The sequence below is a fragment of the Tyto alba genome, unplaced genomic scaffold (assembly GCF_018691265.1).
Source record: "Tyto alba isolate M040663 unplaced genomic scaffold, T.alba_DEE_v4.0 Super-Scaffold_100000100078, whole genome shotgun sequence".
Lineage (NCBI taxonomy): Eukaryota > Metazoa > Chordata > Aves > Strigiformes > Tytonidae > Tyto > Tyto alba.
In genome coordinates, this window is record NW_024881268.1 from 63,293 (window position 1) to 85,925 (window position 22,633).

At 43.8% G+C, this 22,633-nt stretch overlaps 2 protein-coding genes across 3 annotated transcripts in view; both read left to right on the forward strand.

Moving 5' to 3' along the window:
• Positions 1-6,474, forward strand: part of LOC104357119 (maltase-glucoamylase, intestinal-like) — a 47,036-nt gene extending 40,562 nt beyond the window's left edge. The window contains exons 41-47 of the mRNA XM_033005925.2: positions 703-787; positions 905-961; positions 1,510-1,634; positions 2,026-2,114; positions 2,823-2,872; positions 5,507-5,677; positions 6,412-6,474. Of these exons, the coding sequence (XP_032861816.1) occupies positions 703-787; positions 905-961; positions 1,510-1,634; positions 2,026-2,114; positions 2,823-2,872; positions 5,507-5,677; positions 6,412-6,474 (640 nt within the window). The remainder of the gene's footprint in view (positions 1-702; positions 788-904; positions 962-1,509; positions 1,635-2,025; positions 2,115-2,822; positions 2,873-5,506; positions 5,678-6,411) is intronic.
• A 3,398-nt stretch (positions 6,475-9,872) lies between these two features.
• LOC116964898 lies at positions 9,873-14,868 on the forward strand. 2 transcript variants are annotated; one of them, XM_033005928.1, is made up of 6 exons: positions 9,873-9,962; positions 12,429-12,506; positions 12,663-12,959; positions 13,578-13,877; positions 14,208-14,309; positions 14,543-14,868. In XM_033005928.1, the coding sequence occupies exons 1-6, from the start codon at positions 9,932-9,934 to the stop codon at positions 14,554-14,556; spliced, it is 822 nt and encodes a 273-aa protein (XP_032861819.1). In that variant the 5' UTR covers positions 9,873-9,931; the 3' UTR covers positions 14,557-14,868. The 2 variants fall into 2 exon arrangements, with proteins under 2 accessions (XP_032861819.1, XP_032861818.1); XM_033005927.1 differs by having other exon boundaries at positions 14,599-14,868.
• Positions 14,869-22,633: the final 7,765 nt, after the last annotated feature.

Consider the following 22,633-nt stretch of genomic DNA (forward strand, 5'->3'; position numbering starts at 1 on the left):
GGCTAAACTATTATAGCAATTTTTACAAAAAAGATTTTTTTTTTTTTTTAAATACATGTTTTTAGAGGTATAAGACTTTATTTGTACCTGTTCAGAAGGGTCAATATGTACCAAGGCCTGGTTAATGCCTTAACATTAAAAATAACGCCTAATATTTAAAAATCCTTGTCTTCCACTAAAAAACACTGAGTTGTCAGTGTGTAATCCTGTCCTAATTTTGACTAATCTCAGACTTGATTCTGACAAAGTACCTATCAAAAAACTAAATGGCACAATCAGAAAGTAATTGGGCCACTACTTGATTTTGGTTTTGCTAATACCAAGCAAAAGTAATTTTTTAAAGTTTTGTGATCTAAATGTACTAAATAAAAATTTTAATACTTATGTTGATATAGGCCACCAAACATGAAGAAATAGCAGAAGTGAAAATTAAGTAACAGCTTGTATTTCCCTAGTGATTTTCACATTAGGAACTTAATACATTCTTGACAAGCACTAACCGATACATTTGGAAATAAAATGGAATTCACTTCTAATAAGTATCTATTATTAATAAATAGGTAATAAATATTACCTACTATTACCGGTAGCATGCTTACAGTTGAAGAAATGGTATTTTTACTGAGAAAAAAGGCTTCAACAAGGAAACATTTTGGGCAAGGTTGACACCGAAGATACAGTCACTCTTTTGTTACTTTGCAGGTTTGTGGAAGACAAAATGACATGGGAAATATATAGACAATTTCTGTGGGGACCTGCGCTGCTCATCAGCCCTGTATTGGAACAGGTGAAATATCAAAAAAGTTGGGAAAAAAATTAGAAAATATTAGAAATTTATGAAAATATTAGGAGTGACTTGAGCTTTTGGCTTCAATAGACCTAAATAAAAAATGTTTAATTCCAGGGTGCTGTAGTGGTGAATGCTTACCTACCGAATGCCCGCTGGTATGATTATCACACAGTAAGTAGTTTTAAAAACTGTTTTATATTATTTTTTCTTATATGTTTAAACAGGAGTACAGTATGCTGGGGTGGAGCGTGAATCCACCACCTCTATTTTTAGTGATGAAAAAAAAGTGCATCTTGGCTAATTTTTTTGTTAAATTAATCAGTTTGTTTTAATGTAATCTTGTTCTACGTGACAAGTAAAAAGGTGGAATAATACATATAATATGAAGTGCTTCCATGTTTGCTTTTTTTTAACCCTTCAAGAAAACAATAACTTTTCTAAGAATGGAGTGGAGGAACACAAAAGTTTTAAGCAATTTTTACTGCCTCCAGCTTTCAAAGTCACTCCATTTATCAAGTGTTGTGTAATTGTTTTATATATGAAGAATTTCAGATTTTATCTCAAAAATACGTAGTTGTCCATTTAAAAAGGATTTGCACTGCAACTGTCCTAGTATTTACCTATGTATTTTAAAACTTTCATTCTAAATAAAAATTTTAAATGGGTAATTCAACAAAGAGACTATCTTTTGTGGTTTGTTTTGTTTTAATCATAAATAGGATGAAGATACTGGCTTTAGGGGACAATTCAGAAATTTACCATCTCCTTTGGGACATATCAACCTCCATATCCGAGGTGGTTACATCCTCACTCAACAAAGCCCTGCTAATACTACATTTTACAGGTACACTGAGAAGAACTGAGCAATTAAAAATTAATTCAGTTTTAGTTTTTTTGCTTTTTAGGGTAGATACTCAGTTAGTGACCTAGCAAATAAATTCTGTATTAATAGAGTGAGAACATTTTTCTGGACTCCTTATTTTAAACCTATGAAAAGCAAGATTTTTCTGGTTTAATGTACACTGTGCTTGGACGTATGGTAGCACCTTAACTTTAAGGCAGTTTTCTTCTCTTATTGATTTTCTCCCTACGGCCTTTTATAAATGTAATGCTCTGGATTGGGGAAGACTGGTAACAGAGGTAAAGTGAGAAGCGTCCAGTGTCTAGAAAATAAATTATAGCAATTGAGAAACATAAAATATGATTGGCCAAGAAAAATATTCTTTTGTTCATAGCCGAAAAAACCCATTGGCACTTACTGTTGCTTTGAATGATAGTCAACGTGCAGAAGGTCAGCTTTATTGGGATGATGGAGTACGCATTGGTAAGTACTAAGCTTCTTGTTTACATGATAAATTAACTAATTCAGAGTCTGCAAAACATAAATATTACCTTTCTTTAGCTCAGTGGATTGCTAACATGAACAGTTAATTTTTATTTGGGGTTTACTGTATAATTGTGCAACACGGCATAGGAAGCATGAGCACAAACCAGATAAAAATGTACAGTAAAATGATTAAAATTAATTACACTAAAATGAGATCAAAATGTAAAGCAATAAAATTATAAAGTGTGAAATGAGTCAGATAATTGTACATTAATAACATAGTATTATAACTTATAGAATATACAGTTTGCATAAATTAAATTGTGCCCTGGACCTAGGATAATGTATGTAATAAAGATTTGTTCTCAAACCTATGGGGAATATAACAATATATGATGTAGGAAGCTTTAATTAATTTCCTTGATTATTAATAAATTCAATTTATCTTCAGGTAAGACATATCTAGAAGTCTTGCCCTTTACATCCTACAGTGTATTATCCTTGTAAATAACTATAAGCTCTTCTCTGAGATTATCACAAGTAGTGCACAAAATTATGATTTTTTTTTAACATACTAAAATCTTGCAGGAAGTCTGCACAGTGTGTATACATGCATATAGCATATGCAGCACAATTCTTCTATTTAAGCCAAAAAAATAAAGGTGAATAGCAAGTACATTTTACTTTATTCTTCCTTTTTAACAGATGCATATGAAGATGGTGTATATCTGCTGATGTCATTTACTGCTAATCAGGTTTGTCATGTTACCTAACTCATTTTGAGTACCCAGGGTGATTATTGTTGTATGTTGAATGTTTATGTTGTATGTTGTACTTTAATTTGGCATTTAAAAAAATGTTTTGATATCCCAACATGTCAGTAATCCTCTGTGATAGACTAGCTCTTACCCAATTTCGTTAAAACCCTTGCAGGTTTTTAATTGTTGATTTTTTTTAAAAAAAGAAAGCAATAGGAATAATAGTATATGCTAGGTGGATAAACAAATTTTACAATAAATTGGGGCAACTTAATTTACTTCAGTGGGGTTGTTCCACATACGTGTATATATATATTAAGCAGCTGGCCCAGCCTGAGACTTCCAAGACAGAGGTCGGTTCAGGTTTTTTTATCTGCATGTTGATTTTCAATAAGTGAGGAAGTTTTAACTTAACAGTAAAAATCCCAGACGTGCCCATTCATAATTTCTTCTTCTATACATGAAGGAATTTAGGAGTGTTTTGTGTCCAGGCTGCAATATAATACAATTAATATGATTAAATTGTATTAAGAACAAATTTAAGCTGGATTCAGAAGGTGATTATTTTAGTTTACTGCTGTGTTTATTGTATATTCATGATGTTATAATTTCTTATAATTCTGAAAATGCCAATTTATTTCAAAAAGGATTTGTATAAAATGAAAGTGTGTATCAATGTAGAAATCCAGTAAGGTCAATATTTTATCAGGTGTGTGTTCCGCATCAGTTTTGCAGATCGTTTATTAGAGTTTATGTAAATTAATATATTTTAGCTTATCAGATCATGCATATTTTATAGCCTTGCAGCTAAGCAAATGTATCTATATATGACACAAATTTAGTTCACCAGACTACTAAGAAATGACTATATACACAATCAATATTTCCAGTCTGGAATATAGTCACAGATCCAGGAAAAGTGTTTTCAAATGGTTTGTAAGTGTATAAGCACCCAGTAGAGCTGTGATCTCCAAAATTTTTTGACCATGCGTCCCTAGCAGTAAAAAGTTTTTTGAGCACCTCCTGCAACATATACATATTTATTTATAAATTATATACATGTTCTACTCTACTATTATGTACATTATAAAGCATACACAAAAATATAAATTGAAAAAGGCAGATAAAGATGAAATAGATGCTATTATAAAAATATTTTAAATTTTATTTAATAATAGTACAGAAATATTTTATTCCCACATCCCAGTGGATTTTCTTGCACAGACTGCAATAGATGACATAATATTTTGCTACCGCTATCAAATATCCACATTAGGACCCTGATAGTAAAGCTAGTTGGGCTAAAGCTGTTTAATTTTGTTTAATCATTGTTACTAATTGTTAATTGCTTAAAGGTCCTTTGAACAGAGGCTGGTGTGGAGTCACTGACCCAGTTTGTGACTACTTTTTATCTTTATTCTTAATTTTTATCATTTTTCTACAATACAGAAAGTTGACCATGGAGCAGTTACTGTGTAGGAAAGTCAGCAGTCAGTAGTGCTTATTATAATTATTGATGTTTTCAGCATGTCAGTTTTAAATTTTTCTTTTGAAGCAATTGAATAGCTGGAATTAGATGGTAATTATATAGACTATTAATTAAAAAAAAAAAAAAGCTTTTTTTATTGTAAGAAAAAAGTGTGTTGTTTCATTCATTTGCCAGGTGGCCAAAATGGGTTATTATTTTATCTTCACTGGTCTTATTTCTTATTCGTTTTGAATTTGTCAAGTGATCGGATGTTAACTAAGGGAGGATAGAGGGTTTTTTTGCTATTTGTATTTGTAAGATTACATAGTAAACGCACATTTTCCTGCTCTTACAGAAAGCTGGCAAGGAAAAGGTTAGTCAAAGCAGTCTTAATTGACCAATAATGAAGGCTGCAATAAAATAACTATGTAATTACATTATCTGTGTATAATTACATCATGGCAGATTTTCATGGAAGAGGAGCCAGGATCTGACCCAGCAAGCACCGTCTCTGGGCAATTTAAACAATATTCTCTGCCTGGAGACCTGGTAGAACTGGGTACAAACTAAAGAAATCATGAACCCATTATCTAACTAAAATTGTCAGCTGGTCCAAGAAATGCTCCCTCCTTCCCGGTTCATACTCTGATTTTGTTAGGTCTGGAATGAAGAGTTTTGCAATCTGTCTTAGACATTTTTGCACTTGTAAAAGGCAATTAAAAAACAAAAAATCAAACTTATCAAAATACCTGCAGGATTTAAGCAATAACCAGTGGATGCACAGATATCTTTCCACTGAATTCAGTAGTTTTGGAAACTTCAGAGAATTACAGGGTAATGAGAAAAAAAAGGTCTGAATTATGAAAACTCATTGTTTCAATAGTTTCTTATGCTGCAAATTTCACATCAGGTCAAATTTATTTATTTACTATTCAGCACCTCATTGGTAGCAGAGAAGTCTGCAAGAGATCTGCCAAGGTGGAGGAACTGGGAAGACCAAAGCTGCCAACATTTGAAAAATAAACACTACCATAGATTTTATTATTTCTTTTTAATTGAAGAAGAGGAAAAAAATGTAAGCCTCAAGTAGGCTGAAAAAAGTCTATTCTGACAAGTAGCCACACAAGTACAAATCACTGATTTTCTTTTTCTTCTTACTTCAGAACATTTTAGAGATAAAAGTTTTGCACCATGGTTATGCTGATCCAAATAATTTGAAGTTTAATCAAATTAAATTTTTGGGGATGACCTCAAATGTTCGGGAGGTGACAGTATTGCAGAATGGTGAAGTAATCCAATCTCCTCATGTTGTGTCCTATGACAGCCAAAAACAGGTAAATCGAGAGTTTATGGGGAAATCCTATCTTTGCAACTAGTTATATGCTCTTAAACACTTGGGGATTCACCTCTTTACTGTAATATAATTTCTAAGATATATTTAGTCACTGCAGTGAAATCACTGACATCTAAGAAGTAAGAACTCAGGGTAGTTTTGTAACAATTTTTTTTTTTCCTACAGAATTAATGAAGTCTCACCACAAGTCGTAGTTGCACTGTTCAGTGAGACGTAAAAGCTAAAATCAGTTGATGTTTAATTTAATTTATCACCCTTTCTACAGAACTCGGTGTTCTGTTGATTCTTATTTCTTTCTGCCTTTCAGCAGAAATGTATTAATACGTTATTGTATTAATATATTGAGATGATATTGTAAATTTAATATAGAAGGAATATATAATAGAAATATATTATGTAAAGTCTATAATAGCATAACATAATATAAAGTAACATAATATAACATAACATAATGTAATAAAGTAATGTAATATAATGTAACATAATGTAATAAAGTAATATAACATAATGTAATAAAGGTGATATAATATAAGATAATATAATAATATAATAATCAATATAATACAATATAATATAATGAACCAAAAAGATGAATTGAGAAGGTAAAGAGAAGTAATCTGAAATAAGAACATCCTGTCTTCTATGCGCTGCAGAAAACCAAGACACCTTCAGAGCAGAATTATTCATTGCTTTTTGTTTGTTTGTTTTTCAAAGGTCCTGGAAATCACCCACCTTGAACTTGAATTAGGCAAAGACTACACGTTACGATGGAGCTAAAATGCCCACAAGCAACACCGGCTGCAGAGCTGAACTATCTCATCTTCACAAATTGATTTTCCCTTCTTCTGCCTCTTTGACTTCTTAAAATACTTTGCACTATAAATGTGTACAGTCAGTTTGTGTTATCATGTGCAGAAAGCAGTTGTGGTTTAGCGTTGATCCTGGATAACTACACACTGTCACTTTAAAGTGGAGTTTGTTGTTTTTTTGAATGTTTTGGTACTTCAATATGACTTGGTCTTTCAATATGAAAATATGAATGTGAGATGAAGTGATATCCCAACGTTCTGGCTGATGTCCTGCTCACTGCATTTTATAAAAATATTGGTATGAACTGCAAGTATATGGGGCAATAAATCTGCCCACATTTATCTTATATCTTTATTTATGAGTCATAAGTGTGAAGAACTATTTAAGGGTGATAGTGGATTGATTTAAAATTAAAAGATGCTTCGGTGGTTGTTAATCTATAAAATGCTAAGGCACTTGCAAAAATCCTTGGGAGTTTTCTGTATGACCTTGAACAGGCACTTGAGTTCTCCAAAGTTTTGATCTGAAGTTGTGTAAAATTAAAATGAATGTTTCAATCCTAAGTAAAAAAAAAAAAAAAAAAAAAAAAAAAAAAATTGGTCTTGGGTTTTTATTTCATGGAAGGAAATGTTGTAAGCTTACTGGGATAGTGGTTCATGGTGAAGACTTTTTGTATCTAAGTGCGGCATGTGATCTAAACAAATTGATAAAGGACATGGCTGGGAGGGGAGGACATAGGAGCACTCGGCAGCAGGGGAGAGCCTGAGGGCAGGAGAAGGGTCTAGAGCTCAAAGCAGCCCACCAGGACCTTCACTCAGCTCTTTGCCCTGGTACATGGTAGGAGGGTGAGACACACCGTGGGCCACAAAGAGACTTGGCAATGTCCCTCCAAGCCATGAACCTTCTGCTGAGGAGCCGTGGAAGAAGTGACTGAGGAACAGGGTTGTCAGCTGTGTGTTGTGGTGTTGTGGTTATTCTGCCTTTCATAGTACTACATTCACATATGAAAAGAATGAGAAAAAAAAGTTAAAAGAAAAAAAAAACACAAAAAACAAACAAACAAACAAAAAAACCCACACACAACATCAAAAACCTGCTTCCAACTGGGTCACAAGCAGAGTTACTCACAAAGGGTGTTGAAGACCCAGACAACATGTTCAGACAAGAAATGCTGAGCACATTCCTAAACTAGTTTTCTTGGAGATCTCCTCTGGTGTCTACAGTTGTGTCTGCTGGCATTCACAAGGTGCCTGCCCTTTGATTTCTGTAAGGCTCAGCACCCCTTGAGCATGGCTATTTTTAGCTGAGAGACACAACTAACGCTGATGGAGAAGCTGGTGGGGCTGATGGTTGCAAGTCTTCCCTTGTGCCTGTAACAACCCTTGTCTCCATCCATCCTGCTGCCGCCCACAGCTGTGACTGTTGTACCCAGCCCGTTGCTGCTGCTGGCAGCCTGTGTCTGTCTGTCTGTCTGTTAGAGGAGGAGGAGAGGCAAGCAAAGGCAGATCGGATCAGAAGATACAAAGTGAGGGGGGAAAGGCAGCGCCACACCAATGAGCTGAACACATCTAGTTCGGGAAGGAGTGCTTCTGCTCCCAGTGTCACCGAAATCAGGAATGAAAACTCCTTAAGGCCCCATTTAGCATTACTTTAGTCAGCTGGCATTTAGCAGGCATTATTTTAGTTGGCTGGGGACTTGAGGGAATTATTCCACCTAACATGTCTACCATATGTTACATTAGTCAAAGCTCATAACACTCTGTTACATACATATTCATCAAATTTCGTAGAACTCATTATCATATTTACATAGTTATTATGCACACAGTTTAGGTCTCTGGGAGGCTTCCATGGGGGTGGTTGGTTGTCTCTAGCAGTTTTTTGGAGAGGAACCTTTCTTGAACTTTTTCTGCACTTTTGAATTTTTCTTCTTTATATGGTAAATCCTTGGCCTTTTTTTGGTTTATGACTGCACTTTCTTATCTCCTGCCTAGCTTCAGCTAGTTCATTATTTTTCAGAGGGTCTTAATCTTCAAGGACAGGGGTTTCTGATTAGGAGTCTCTCAATTTATGCATGGAGATTCTCCATTTACACATTCCCCAGGAGGTGTTTATCACGCTTGTCTAGCTCAAGGACCTTTCTACGACAGACAATTGTTGCAGGTGTTTGACCGATTGGTTAAGTTCTTATGCTACCCTAAACAACTTTTTTTTTTTTTCCCCCCACCCATTTTCCAACACCAGGATGACCTTGTACTGGGGATTCCTTCAACACCTGGACCACACCTGACACCCCAAAATGCAGAGCATCCTCCCCCCAAACCAAGCCATCTATGTGAGAAGGTGCCAGCTCAGATCACAGATACCTCCTTATCCCTACACCTGATTCTCTGAATGCAAGATGAGAGCTAACACCACATTGACTGCCAAGGTGTAGGACATCTATAGAGACTCCTATGAGCCTTTTCAGCTACCAACAACACACCTGTTGCAAATCAGGTTGGTTTACCAAGAAACTGAACAACAAAGATGACACAAGTGCTTATCCTATGGCCCTGATTAGTTGAAGTGGTATTTGATCTCACAATTACTTGCATCATGTTGTTGCTCAAAAGGTGCCTTGTGGCCTCTTCTCTGTCTCAGTGGAGGAGGAAAGAAGAAAGAAGGAAAGGATTGTTTCTATTTTCCTTTACATTAAACATCCAAACCAGAGTTTTAATTGGATATTTATGTATCTTAAGATGGGTTCTTGAGTCATCTGCAGCTTCCAAATCATCTGGAAGTGCCCCTATACAACTGCTGATGCCATCCATGTTCTGATGCAATGCAAGACAAACTTGTGAAGCCATCTTTGTGCTACCTGTTGGCAGATGTCCCTTCCCAGCCATTTTGCTGGAGGTCACTGAATTATTAGACATCTCTAGTCTTGGCACACTTGGGTTTGTCACAGACATGATGAGAGCTAAGGAAGAAGAGAAGGGTGGTCTGGGAACTGAGAAGAAGAATAAAGGACCTTCCTACCGCTGATCCTCTTTGTCACTTGTCATGAAGGAAGATGCCTAAGGCAAGAGACTGTATTTAATGACCACCTTCTGTTCCACAGCTCAAGGGATGTATGAGGTGGACTATGGTTCATGGGGCAAAGAGACAGCCCAAAGGTGATCTAGAGCATGTGGAGAGGAAAAGATCTCTGAAAACGCAGTGATGACCCCAAGAGACACAATATCCAGGGTGTATCTTCCCCTGAGCTCCCATCTGTGGTTAGTGGCTTCTACTTCATTATGCAGCACTTCCTCTCCCTGCTCCTCTGACAACTCAACTCAAGTCAGACAGATGGAGAGGGCAGGATAGAGCCACCAGGCAGCAAGCTCCTCTCCTGGACAGGACAGCACAGAGCCCTGAGCACCCTCTGGATCGTGGTGCCATGATTGTCAACCACTTCATGATATTTCTCAGTGAGTCTCTCATCCCCCAATTTGCCCTAACTTGCCTTGCCTTGCCTTGCCTTGCCTTGCCTTCCCTTCCCCTCTTTCCTCTTCCCTTCCCTTCTCCCTCCCCCATGTTTATCTCTCCTTTTTTTCCTCTTTTGTTTCTTCCCCTCTTCCTTCTCCATTCTTTTCATTTCTTTCATCTCTAGACCTTCTTCTGCCTTAGATCCCCCTCAAGTTCTCTCTCTTCCTGTCATCAGCTCTTCTTTATCCCTCTCTTCTTTCTGACTTCCAATCCAATCTTCCCTCATGTCTTTTATTATTCTTTCTATAACACTGACTCTCCCCTCCTCTCCCCTCCTCTCCCCTCCTCTCCCCTCCTCTCCCCTCCTCTCCCCTCCTCTCCCCTCCTCTCCCCTCCTCTCCCCTCCTCTCCCCTCCTCTCCCCTCCTCTCCCCTCCTCTCCCCTCCTCTCCCCTCCTCTCCCCTCCTCTCCTCTCAATAATCAAACAGATTAGATTCTCGATAATCAAACAGTAGTACAGGTTTCCTAGAGAGGTGGTCAATGCCCCAAGCCTGGCACTGTTTAAGACACATTTGGACAGTAGCCTTAATAACATGTTTTAACTTTTGGTCAGCCCTGAAGTATTCAGACACTTGAATAGATTGTCATTAAAGGTCCCTTACAATTGAAATCTATTCTATTCTATTCTATTCTATTCTATTCTATTCTATTCTATTCTATTCTATTCTATTCTATTCTATTCCATTCCAATAATACATTTCTTCAGTGGGTTAATGCAGTTAGGTCTGTTCTGTCAGCTGGCTATCAATATTATCAGATGAAGCATTGTTGTCTGAAAACTCAGGGCTGTGGTGGTTCTGGAGAAGTCCCCAACACATGATCTTCTTTGTGACAAATGGTTCTGGCTGTTAAATATCAGTTCCACCATTTTCTTTCCGTTGTAGATTCTTATGAAACCAGATCTGATCAGCTGTTCTGCTTCCTTTTTCGGTGTGGTCTCTAGCTTGAGAATTAGACCAGGACTGGTAAATCCCTGGCAGGGGGTGAAAAAAAGTTATGATATATCTAAGACAGATCGATCTCAGGTCAGAACTGTGCTCCAGGGCTTTAAATGTTCAGGCCTGCCTCCATCCAACCTCTGTTCAGCACTAATTTTTCAGCCACATCAGTGGGGGCTGAAAGAAGAGATATGCATCTGCACTCATCCTCTTATTTTCTGCTGAAAACGAGAATTTGCATTGGGATGACTTGGGACACTCGTGCACCGATGTCCTGTGCAGGGTTTGTGTGATGAGTTACTGCTCCCAGGCCAGGATCCTCGCTTCTGTCTTGCGCCTGGATGGCTGGAGTTACGAAGTTTCCTTCATAACAGCCCATAACGGTGTCATCTTGGATTTATGACTAAAAGCGTGATGATGGCACAACAGAGCTTTGGCTATCGATCACAGTGTTTGCACAGGGTCAGGGCCTTCTGTTTCCCATTCTGCCCTGGGAGGAGAAGCTTGGGGGTGCACAAGAAGTTGGGAGGGGACACAGCCAGAAAATCTCACCCCAAATGACCAAAGAGATTTTTCCAAGCCCTATAACATCATGCTCATCAATAAAAACTGAGGGAAAAGGGGGTTTGGGACAGGCAGCCATTCCTCGGGCTCTGTCTGGACTTCCCTGTACCCATAAGGCAGGTCGTGAGTGATTACTTTTGCATCACTTGGTTAGGTTTGTTCCTCTCTTTCTCTTCCCATTACTTCACTTTCTTTACCTCAACCTGTGATTTTTCTTACTTTTACCCTTCCTACTCTTTATTCCTCTCCTGCTTGGGGCAGGGGGAAGCCCGTGGCTGTGGGGGGCTGGTCTGACGGCCAGGGCCAGCCCACCACAGCTCCGCAGGCCCTCCTCATCTCTAATCTAGGCAACAACCCCCACCTCGTCATTGGCCAGAAACCCCAAAGATGCCTTTCTGCAGCCTGGTGTTTGACGCAAGTAGACCTTGAGCTCCTCCTGTCCTGCACCCTGGCTCAACCCCTCCCTTCTCCCCTGACAGGACCCATGAGATCTCTTGTCCTTCCTAACCCTGTAAGGCCTCCAGCAGCCCCATTTCTTTAAGTTTCAAGATATCATTTCCCAGTGCTGATCTCAATCAATTGCTTGGCAATCACCAAATCGCTTCTAACAGAAGAAATTATCTCATCTAACGCACGTTGCATGTAGCTAAAAGATAAGTTCAGGGACATGCTGAATTTTGGAAATTTTTCTCCCAGGGGCGGCCTCATTGGCACGTGAAAATGTTTTCACAGGTTTTCTCTGTGAGCGGTTTAGACTTTCCATGCTACGGTGGCACAAAAAGTAACCATGACCTGCATGAGTGCATGGTGCTGTGGAGGAGCTGCCCTCTTGACTGATGGCCAGAAGGGGCAGGACGTCATAGGGCAGTTGCTGCCTAAGTGACTTCTTTTCTCTCTTTTTTGCAGCCTCATCTCTCTTGTCATCTCAATGCCCCTCTCTCACAGCTTTCCTCCAGTTGCTACCGTTGGCTCTGTCCTCTGTGGGTAAGTGCAGCTTGACTTCTCAGAAGATGCTCTCCAGCTGAACTGAGCCTCTGACCACGAGGCGAGGTTGAGTTGTGTTTTATAAAATGGAGGGAAAAGGGGTGCCCCATTCCCTTTTCCTCCCTCCATCCTCCAAATCCTTTCTTTCATCCCCAGACCCTCTGCCAGCTCCTACACTCTCCACAGACCCCAGTTATCATTTCTATTATGAAGGGGAACGATTCGCTATCATGTGCTTGGCTGCAACAATGAGGAAAATAGGTGGATTTCGGTTCTTCAACGAAAGCGGGGAGCAAATCTACCTAAGAGCACCTTACTCCTTCCCATCTGCCTGGCTCTACATCACAGCTACAAAAGCCTCTGCTGGGGATTACACGTGCATGTACTTTGTGGAGGACTCTGGCCAAGAAATTCCGTCCAACAGGAGCGTTCCTGTTTCGGTTAAGGTTCACGGTAGGTCGGTCACATCTTTATGGCTTGGGTACCATCAGCCCAGACACTGCCCACCTCCCTTTAGAGCATCATCTTGTCCAATGACCGTATCATTTGGTTGCCAATGTACAGATGAAGTAGCTCTGGCTTCTCACAAGCTCCTTTTGTGCTCCTGGATTTCTCTGGGAAAGCAGGAATAAATTGGCCTAAGAGCGGTGTCACCTCCAAGAGGTCTTACAGCAGTGAGCCTCCCCAGCCTTTCCTTGGGGTTTGGGGTGTGTTACATGCCTTCATAGTTTGGGCGTGTTAAAACACTTATTTTTCTACACATCAGTGAACAGAAAGAAACTGTTTAAGCTGCTTTGATTTCTTATCTCTGATAATGGTGTGTCTTTCTTCCTCTGCCCATGGTTCAAGAAGGACATAGAAAAGAGAGCCATGAGTGACCCCCAGAAGCTGTTCTGTAGTTCCAGGCTCTGTCTTTGCCCCAATAATAGTCTGAAGAATAATTCACTCCTTTGTTAGTCCCTTTGTTGAGGCTGAGCCATGACACTGGGAAAAATAATGGGGTTTGTGTGCAGGCCCTGATGCCATTAGATAGTGGATTGCTTGGGTTATGTGTTGCTTGCTTTTCTCCAGCTGCTCCCATGGCACCAGCTTTATCCCTGGATCCTCAGCAGCAGGTCTATAGACCCGGGAACTACGTCAAGCTACTCTGTTCCATCCCTACATTTCCAGATTATGTTAGAGAAGTGCAGTACTATGCGGATTTTGGATTTGCAGTCTCCATTCCAGTATCGAATGTGAGAAACTACAGCTACGAACTCAGCTTCACAGGAGAGGAGCCTTCTGGGTCTTACAGTTGTGCTTACTTTGTTATTAAGTCTGAACGTCCCATTCGCTCAGAAAGGAGCCGCTGGATCAATGTCAATGTGAAAAGTGAGTTTTCAAACCCTTCTTCATTAAAGCATCAATAACTACTGACACGTGATTAGTTAATTAATTCCCTGTGTCCTTGCTTATGAACTTATGCATGAGTCTCAGCTCCATCCCTTCCTGTTCTATGACCATACATCTCTGCCTCAGTCTGTCTATCTGTCACTAAGTGAGCTCATTGTCATACCTGCCCATCTTCTTATGGATAAAAACAAGGAGACATACTGGAGAAAAAGATCTCAATGAAAGGACTGTCTCATCACCTTGTCTGGCTTTTTTTGGGTGGGGGCTGAAGGTTGCATCACAGTAAAGTCATCACTGATTCCTTCCCAGGCCATAAAATCAGCTGGATTCGGGACATCATTGTTGGGGGTTCGTTCTTTACCATCAATGGCTTCATCTTTTTCTTCTCCCACCGCCTGATGAAGAGAAGAGGTAAATATTTTATTTTCATTAGGCCTCATTAATTCTTACAATCCTAATATTTCATTTTCTTTGTCAGAAAATCACCCTGTTTTGCTGTTATTCCACCATCCTTTCCAAAATGAAAAAAAGGAAACAAACATTTTGTTCAAAGATATTTTGGGAGTTTGTTCTGGGCAGGGAATTTGAACAGCATTTCTCCTCACCCTCGTCTCTCCTTTGATCCCCAAATTTATCTCCTGTAGTGGCTCAAGACTGAAGAAAAACCTTTTCCGATGCTGCTTCTTCCACTCAATTGCAGATCTGGAAGAAGGACTCCAGATGGACTAATGAGAGGAATGAGAACAAGAATCCCCTAAAAGTTTTGCTCTATTAGCTAAGACAGTCTGTTCCTTCGGGCCCTGCTGACTCCTCATTGTCTGCCTCAGAGTCCTCACAAGGCAGAAGTGGTGCATGTTTAATTGGCATTGTTTTGGCTGCTCCTTTCCTCTGTGCAGACCCCTGGGCCTTCCAACCTGTCCCGGTCCACCTGAATAAAGCTGGGCATTGTGTTTTGGTCTTGTGAGTTTAATGGAAAGACTCCTGTTTCCGTGCTCTTTCCTAAAGTGTGTGCTTGTGTTTGTGTGTGCATGCTGCTGCTTCATTTCACTCGTAATCCCACCATATTCCCATTACACCTGGTTCTTATTTGCATCTGAAAGAAGTTGGAGAAGCAATGGAGGCAGACAGAGGAAGAATGAGAAGAAAGAAGGCAGAGAGTCTCTAAAGCAGAACAGGTACTTTGGCGAGTCATCTACTAACAGCCACTGCTCTTATTCTGTCTCCTCACCTGGGGTTGTCTCTGTGTTAAGGCGGTGGCACGCAGAGGGTACAGTGGATACCCAGAGAGCCACCACAGAGTGGGCAGGGAATTGTGGGGGGAAGCTCGGGTGCCTGGGATCTCTGGGACAGCAGTGAAAGGGCATGAGGTGGAGGCGCTGAGAAAATGGGGGAAAATAGGGATTTTACAGGAACTGCAGGAATATGGAGGACCGTGAATCATAGAATTGTAGAATCCCAGCCTGGAAGGGACCTGAAGGATCAGATGGTTCAACTTTTCTTGGCAAAAGCCTGGCTTAAACAAGATGGCTCACCACTGTGTCCAGCTGGATCTTATAAGTGTCCAGTGTTGGGAAATCCACCACTTCCCTGGGGAGATTATTCCAGTGGCTGATTGTTTTCATTGTGAAAAATTTTCCTCTTGTGTCCAGTCAGAATATCCCCAGGAGTAACTTGTACCCGCTAGCCCTTGTCTTTTCCATGTAACTCCTTGTAAAAAAGGCATCTCCAGGTTCTCTGTAGCCACCTTTTAAATACTGGAACATGGTGGTAGGTTCTCCCCTAAGCCTTCTCTTCTCAAGGCTGAACAAATCCTGTTCTCTCAGCCTTACCTTATATGGCAGGCTGCCCAGTGCAGGTATATCAAGGTCTGTGGGAGGACCACATGGGCCTTTGTAAGGATATTGTATTGGTGGGGATGGCTGATGGGGGCACAGTGCCATTAAGGGGTTTGTGAAGAAGGGATATAGCATTCTTGAGGACTGTATGTGTGAGATACGGGAGTTGCGGGGCTATAATATGAGGGGAGATTTAGGTTGGACATGAGGAAGATATTTTTTACGATGAGGGTGGTAAGACACTGGAACAGGTTGCCCAGAGAAGTGGTGGCTGCCCCCTCCTTGGAAACATTCAAGGTCAGGTTGGATGGGGTTTTGAGCAACCTGGTGTAGTGGAAGATTCCCCGCCTGTGGCAGGGGAGTTGGACCTAGATGATCTTTAAATGTCCCTTCCAACCCAAACCATTCCATGATACTATGGTTCTATGATTCTATGACCTTGGAAAATTGAGAGGCTGTGGGGGTGCTGGAATTGTAGGGATGAAATACTGAGGCAATAGAAGTATAAGGTGCACTGTGGGTATACGGTGTCTGTGGGGGTGAGATCAGGGTAGGCTCTGGGATTGCTGGAGGCTGTGGAGATGGGCTATAAGGACTATGAGGATGGGATATGGGATTTGTAGGGGTAGATGGATGGATGAATAGATGTTTGCAGTCTGTGTTGTTCTATGGAATTGTCCTTGACTTGTGGAATGGGAGAAGGGAAATGAGATGGAAGAAAGGAAACAGGCTTCATGCTAGATTAGCAAGTTGGAGTGGGATGTGGGGTGTAGGGTGGCTGTCAAGCTATAATGTGGGAGTGGGGATGGAGTGGACAATGGATTATAGGATAGAAGTAGAATAATGCAGTGAGTCCTCTATGGGGCATTCTTTGGACTATGGGGTGAGAATGGGGCTTTGATGTAGGTGTGGGAGGGAGGCTAAAGGGTGATTACTTGCCGATGGTGTAGAAATGGGCTACATGGTCTGAGTGGGTCTATGGGGTAAGATTTGTGTTATGGTGTTGGCATTATGCTCTGGGGTAGAAGTGAGGCTGCAGGGCTGGAGTGGCACTCTAGGTATGATTTTATGCTATGGAGAAAGAGTGGGCCAAAAACTGGGAAGCTACATGGTGGAAACAGCACTCGGGCATAGGGTTCTGTTTCTGAGGAGACACTGCAGATATGGGTTGGAGGGGGCCACAGGGTGAGAGGGGGCTGTGGCTCACTAGGGAGTGTGTTGGTGGTATTGTGCCAGTGGGAGCGGACCTGTGTGGTCAGCATTGGAAGTTGGGGTGGGTTTAGGGTATGGAGTGGGAGTGGCATGAAGGAATGGCATGATGGGATGGGTATTTGGCCAGGAGCTGGGAGGGGGGCACAGGCATGGGCTTTGGGGTGGGACTACAGGATGAAGTAGGAGTGGGGCACGAGGCTATGGGGTTGCAGTGGACACCATGTCACATAACAGGACCCCATATGGATTGGTGCCATGAGGTAGTCACATGATGTCACAAGAACGTCTGGTAGCAGGTCTCTGGGCTGTCCACAGGGCAGGAGCAGGCTTGCAAGATCAACCATGGAGACTTCACGGCCATGGTGACCTGGGAAGGGAACTAAAAGGGCAACCCCATTGTATGGGCAACCACAGCTCCCCATGGGACTGTGGTATTTGGGTGCCCCTGCTGCACTCAACCACTCTCCAGGAGAGACCCAGATGTCCCAGTTCCCTCTGCTCCGCTCCCCCCACTCTAACCACTCGGGACCCAGGCATGTCATCTCCCCCTGTTCAACCCCACATGCAGGCCTGCCCTCCAGGGGATCCGGGTAACGGGGTACCCCAACCTCCTTCACTGCTCTCTGTCCCCTCATTCCTATGCACCCAGGCACAGCTGTCCAGATGTTCCTGCTCCACCCCACATACCCAAGTACACGCAGACCCCTCTTGCTCGCCAGCCATAGTCTGTCCTCTAATTACCCAGTGCTATCTACAAATTTGGAGTGAGCAGCCTTCCCCTTAACCCCATGGCATGCCAGAGCACTGTTAGGGGGTTGTTTGCAGAATGTGGGCCCTTCTCACATCCCCTACTTTCTTCCACCCTCTCCCAGTGCCCTCCAAACCCTTCCAGTTGCCCTGCATGCCCTTCCATTGCACCCCAGGTCCTCACAAGGACCCTACTTTCCTCAGGTCCCATGTACCCTGCTCTCCTAGGACTCATGTCTTCTGTCATAGGGTCTCTGAATGGGCCTGTGCCTGTCTACTCCATAGGTTGTCCTCCAGTCCCTCTCACTCTGGCAATTACTCAGACCACAGGGTGTGACTTCCCTTCAGCACAACTCAACAGGAAACCCTTAACCGCAGCACAGAGAGGAACCAGGCAAGGGTTAAAGGACCTGAGACAGCACTTGGGGATTTAAGGAGGGGTGGACTGGGTCAGCTTGGGCTCTGCTACTTCTAAAATGAACCATTAGACCCTATTAGGTGTCCCTATCCCTACCTGGGCAATTGTCACTGGAGAAATCAGACCCTTCCCTGTGTTGGTAGCTTGGAAACGTGCCCAACACCTCCCAGTGATCCTGGGGCTCTGGATGCTCTTGGTCTCTACCTCAGGCTGAGTAATCTTCCATCTACCTCCTCTTTTGCTCCACTGTCAAAGTGCCTCTGCAACCTGTTGTGTCCGTGAAAAAAGAAACTTTTTTTTTTTTTTTTTTTTCCCCAGAATTTTCTGGTTATTTGTGCAACAGACATTGAGAATTTCCCCACTTACTCAAGGCTGCAAATGCACAAGCCCTTCCTGTATGAAAACTAGCAGGAAATGTTGTGGTCTGAAACAGAAATAGAAACTGGTGAGCTCATCATTCTATGTTGGATTAAACAAAAACAGCAGCAAGGAGGAGGAAATATGGCTGGGGGGGATGCAGGTTTTCACACTGCATGTGTCCAGGAGCTGGCAGAAGAAGTGCATGGGCCTGGGACCCCCACGGCATGCTAGGATATGTAGTCCCACATCGTGGCAGCCATGCTGGATCCACAGCACTGGTGGGAATGCACAGGACCCCTCGTCCCAGGGGGGAAAGAGGGCAGCAGCTCTGCATCGGCCCTGTCTCCTCCCTGTCAGAGCACTGGTGGGACCTTCCATGGCTTCCGAGGCCCAGAAAGGAGGGAAGGGCCGGGCCTGGCCCTCAGTGGCCATTTCAGTGACCCCGTGGGCAGAGGCACTTGCTCCGTCCAGCCCATCCCTTGCCCTGTGTGGTGGTGGTTCTGGGAAGGGCCTCCTCAGGCACCTGCACGTCCATGCCGATTTCTCCTCAGCACCCAGGGACCACCCGGGTCTTCTGGAGCAAGACCTTTCCCCTCAAATCACCAATCTTTGGACAGAAAGGGAGCGCAGAAAGAGGAAAACCTCCAAAAGGCCCAGGAAGCCACGCCTGTGTCGTCCATCTTGTCTGAGGCTGGTCTCTGTGCCTGGGAAGTGTTTGGGTGATCCCAAGCCTGGCACTCCCCATTCTCTGCACAAGGAGAAAGAAGGAAAAGCCAGAGATGTGGAGGGAAAAAAAATGTCCATACTGAGAGAAGGAAGTCATGGGACAGGGACAGCCAAGTGGCCACAAGACCCTGGGCATGTCCTGAAACCAAGAGATCCCCAAACTGCACATCCAGCAAATCCCATCACCAATGTCCTGGAGGAGGCTGATGGGATTTCCTCGTGCCTAAACTGAGCTAATTTCAGGTTTACTCCTCAGCACTGGGACAATGTTTCACCTCCTGGAAAAGAGGTGTCAGTGACTGCCAGTCATGCAGCTATGCTCCCTGTTTGCTGTCCAGGAATTAAACCAAGTTTCTGTCTTGGTGGCAAACTTACTTTGTGGGTGGGTGTGAAAAGAAACATCTATCCAGGTGGTGCTTTGCCCTTCTAATGTTGAGGCATTCGAGCTTCCACTGAGCACAAACCCGTGTGGCCTGATGGGACCTGCTCTAGGCCCAGAGTTGGGCTGGAGACTCCTCAATGTCCCCCCTGATCTGATTTATCACATGACTTAATGATTTCCCTTGGTAGAAAGACCTGATTTCATAAGCTCAGCTGGACAGGGTGACACTAGAGGCTCCGTGGTGAGACACAGCTCATCCTAACACTGAGCTCCTTGTTCTGGGTAGATCTCTCCATTTTGGCACGTCAACAAGGTGTTGAAATTACACCCTTGGATCTCTTGCAGACTGGTGCAGAAAGATCTGCCACTGCAAAGTGACCTTTGGCTTTGCAGATGTTGATCACTCGCTCGCGACTGTGTTCTCAGGAACAACCTTTGCTCAAAGTCAGGGATTGAATTTTTAGGGTGGCATCAGTGTGTCCCCTGCCCCCAGGTGCTGGAAGGGGCCCTAAGCAAAATCTTTCCATAAGGACGGTTGGGTTCCTAAGGTGATTAAGATGGATTTGGGCAAGGAGGAAAATGCCAGAGAGCAGGAGAGGACATGAGTGGATTAGTGCTGGCACTGGAGATTGACCTTCTGTCGCTGCGGGTGGCACACGGGATGGCCAAACAGAGCACCTGCTTGGAGGATTTCATAAGTAGAGATATAAATTGGTTAAAATGGGAAAAAAATAGGACAGTAAAGAGACCTGGCTTTACCCCAAATGGAAGAAGAAAGTCCAGCCCCACAGAGCTGGGCTCAGCCTTGCTTTCGCTCTTTCCCCCGTTCCCCTCATGGCCCTGGGTGACAGCTCAGATGGCCTGCACTGCCCTGGCATGCAGGTGCCCTCCATGTCTCCCCCGGATGCACTTGAATCCTCTGCTTTCCCCTCCAAGGACATTCAGGTCTTAACCCACATTGTTCCCAGTGTCCAGTTGCCCACTCTTGCAGTTCCGGGCAGCAAGAGGTGGCAGGACCATGCTCTCGCCTGGCCTGAGCAGCTGAGCGTGTTCTGGCAGGCCTCGCACAAGCAGTGCTGGGGAACTGCTGCTGATGTGCCCAAGCTGTGGGGAAACCAAAAAGGTTCACCTTGAGTGCAGCCACTTCCTGGATCGTCCTCGCAGTAATCTCCAGGAAATCAGAGTAGAAATTCTTTTGCACCCTCCTGTCTTCGATGAGGAGCACCCCCATGCCTTTCAGGACAAGGGCGACGTTCTCCCCCTTCCCCAGGCACTCAGAGAGGAGGGACATGGTGCCTTGGATGAAGATCTCCACTTTCCGCCGGGACACAGAGGCGGCTGCAGCCACCTCAGCGTACTTGAGGGGCTCCAGCTCCTTATTGCCTGAAAAACCACAGAAGGGGGAAAGAGGCGCTCACCCAGTGACCCTTTCTGCAGGTGTTTCCCAGGATCTGCTGCTTATTGCACTCATTGCCCAGAAAAGCCCCAGTTTTGGACCTGCTGCCCCACAGAGGGGGCAACAGTTTGCTGCAGGGAAGTGTCTCAGAGCAAGGGAAGGGGTGCGATACTTGCCTTCACCCTGACTGTGCAGCCAGACAGGGTTTGAATGTGCAGTCTTACCAGGCAGGTAGGCCTTGTCATCCATCAGGTTGTGGACTGCAAGGTTCCTGTCCAGGTGAAACACGGGCCTCTGAACAGTGACCTTCTTGTTCCTGTTGGAGAATGGCTCAGAGACAAGGGTCATGGGCCCACCGAGCAATTGTAGGATCAGAGTCTGTTCTAGCCGCTGATGTTGGGCCTCACTAGGGTTTGCCTGCAGCTGCTCGCAGCTGCTGATACATGAAGAATGTCAAGGACGCTTCGGCCCTGTGTACCGTGGTGTGTCGAAAACAGGTTGAGAGGAATTGGGAATAGTAGTCTGAGAAACCTAGTGTTATGGTAACGATGGTCTGAGAAACCTAGTGTTATGGTAACGGTGGTCTGAGAAACACTGTGTTACGGTACTGTTGTGTATCGAAAACAAGTCAAGAGGAATTAGAAACAGTGGCATGAGAAACTTAGTGTTATGAGAAGCTTGTGCTGTTAGCTAACTGCAAGTAGGTGGACCGTGCAAATACGACCTTTAGAGCTTAAGCCAATCAGCTAGTGACTAGTAGGCATAATAATTAGCGTTGTCAGTATAAATATATGTACCCGGACCAATAAAGTAGATTGATGCTCTATCACCCACACTGAACCCGTCTCGGTGTGTCGTTCTTCCGCGGCTCCGCAAGATGGCGCCCGAACAGGGACCTGCATAGAAGAATAACACAGAAGGAGCGGCGGACCCGGAGAAACAGCAACGACTGGGGGATTCGAGAACAGACCCAGAGAAACACTAAATACAGCAGCGTCCGGGGTCCACGAGCTGAGACGGAGAGGCGCCGGCCCCGGCAGCGCCAGGAGAGGATGCGGAGAGGAGCTGGCTGAGGCGGCCCCGGGAGAGCACGCGGAGAGGAGCCGGCTGCGGCAGCCCCGGGAGCGGACGCGAAGGGACGCCAGAAGCGGACACGGAGAGGCGCCGGAAGCGGATGCGGGGAGGCGCCGGAACTGATGCGAGAGGCGCCGGAAGCTGACGCGGACAGGCGCTGGCGGCGGCAGAGCCAGGAGCGGACGCGGAGAGGCGCCGCATACAGCAGCGTCAGAAACGAATGCGGGGAAACATCAGATACAGCAGCGCCTAGGGGATCAAGAACGATCGAACAGTGGATCTCCGACGGGTCGTTCCGAGGACCTGAACCGAGATAGAGGGTCGCTCTCTGCAAGGGCTGCTGGCAAGAGCTGCACCTGGTGCCTTAATCATGGAGCATCAGCAACATATCAAAGTAAAGGGGTATTTCTGTGCCTTAATCAAGGAGCACAGGGCCGGCGGGGGTATGCTGCAGTTTGGCTCACTTGTATGTCAGCCACGGCCCGTGTTCTATCCCTGTGCACATTTTAGGGGTCAGTGGAAGAAAAAGGTAACTCTGAGGTTAGAGGCCATTGTGTAAATTGGAGACATGAGTTTTTTATAGGG

Excerpts from the sequence above, each read along its gene's own strand:
- LOC116964898 (XM_033005927.1), top strand. The coding sequence starts at position 9,932 with ATGATTGTCAACCACTTCATGATATTTCTCA. Across the intron at positions 9,963-12,428 it reads CCACTTCATGATATTTCTCA|CCTCATCTCTCTTGTCATCT; the intron begins GTGAGTCTCTCA and ends TCTTTTTTGCAG. Across the intron at positions 13,878-14,207 it reads GATCAATGTCAATGTGAAAA|GCCATAAAATCAGCTGGATT; the intron begins GTGAGTTTTCAA and ends ATTCCTTCCCAG.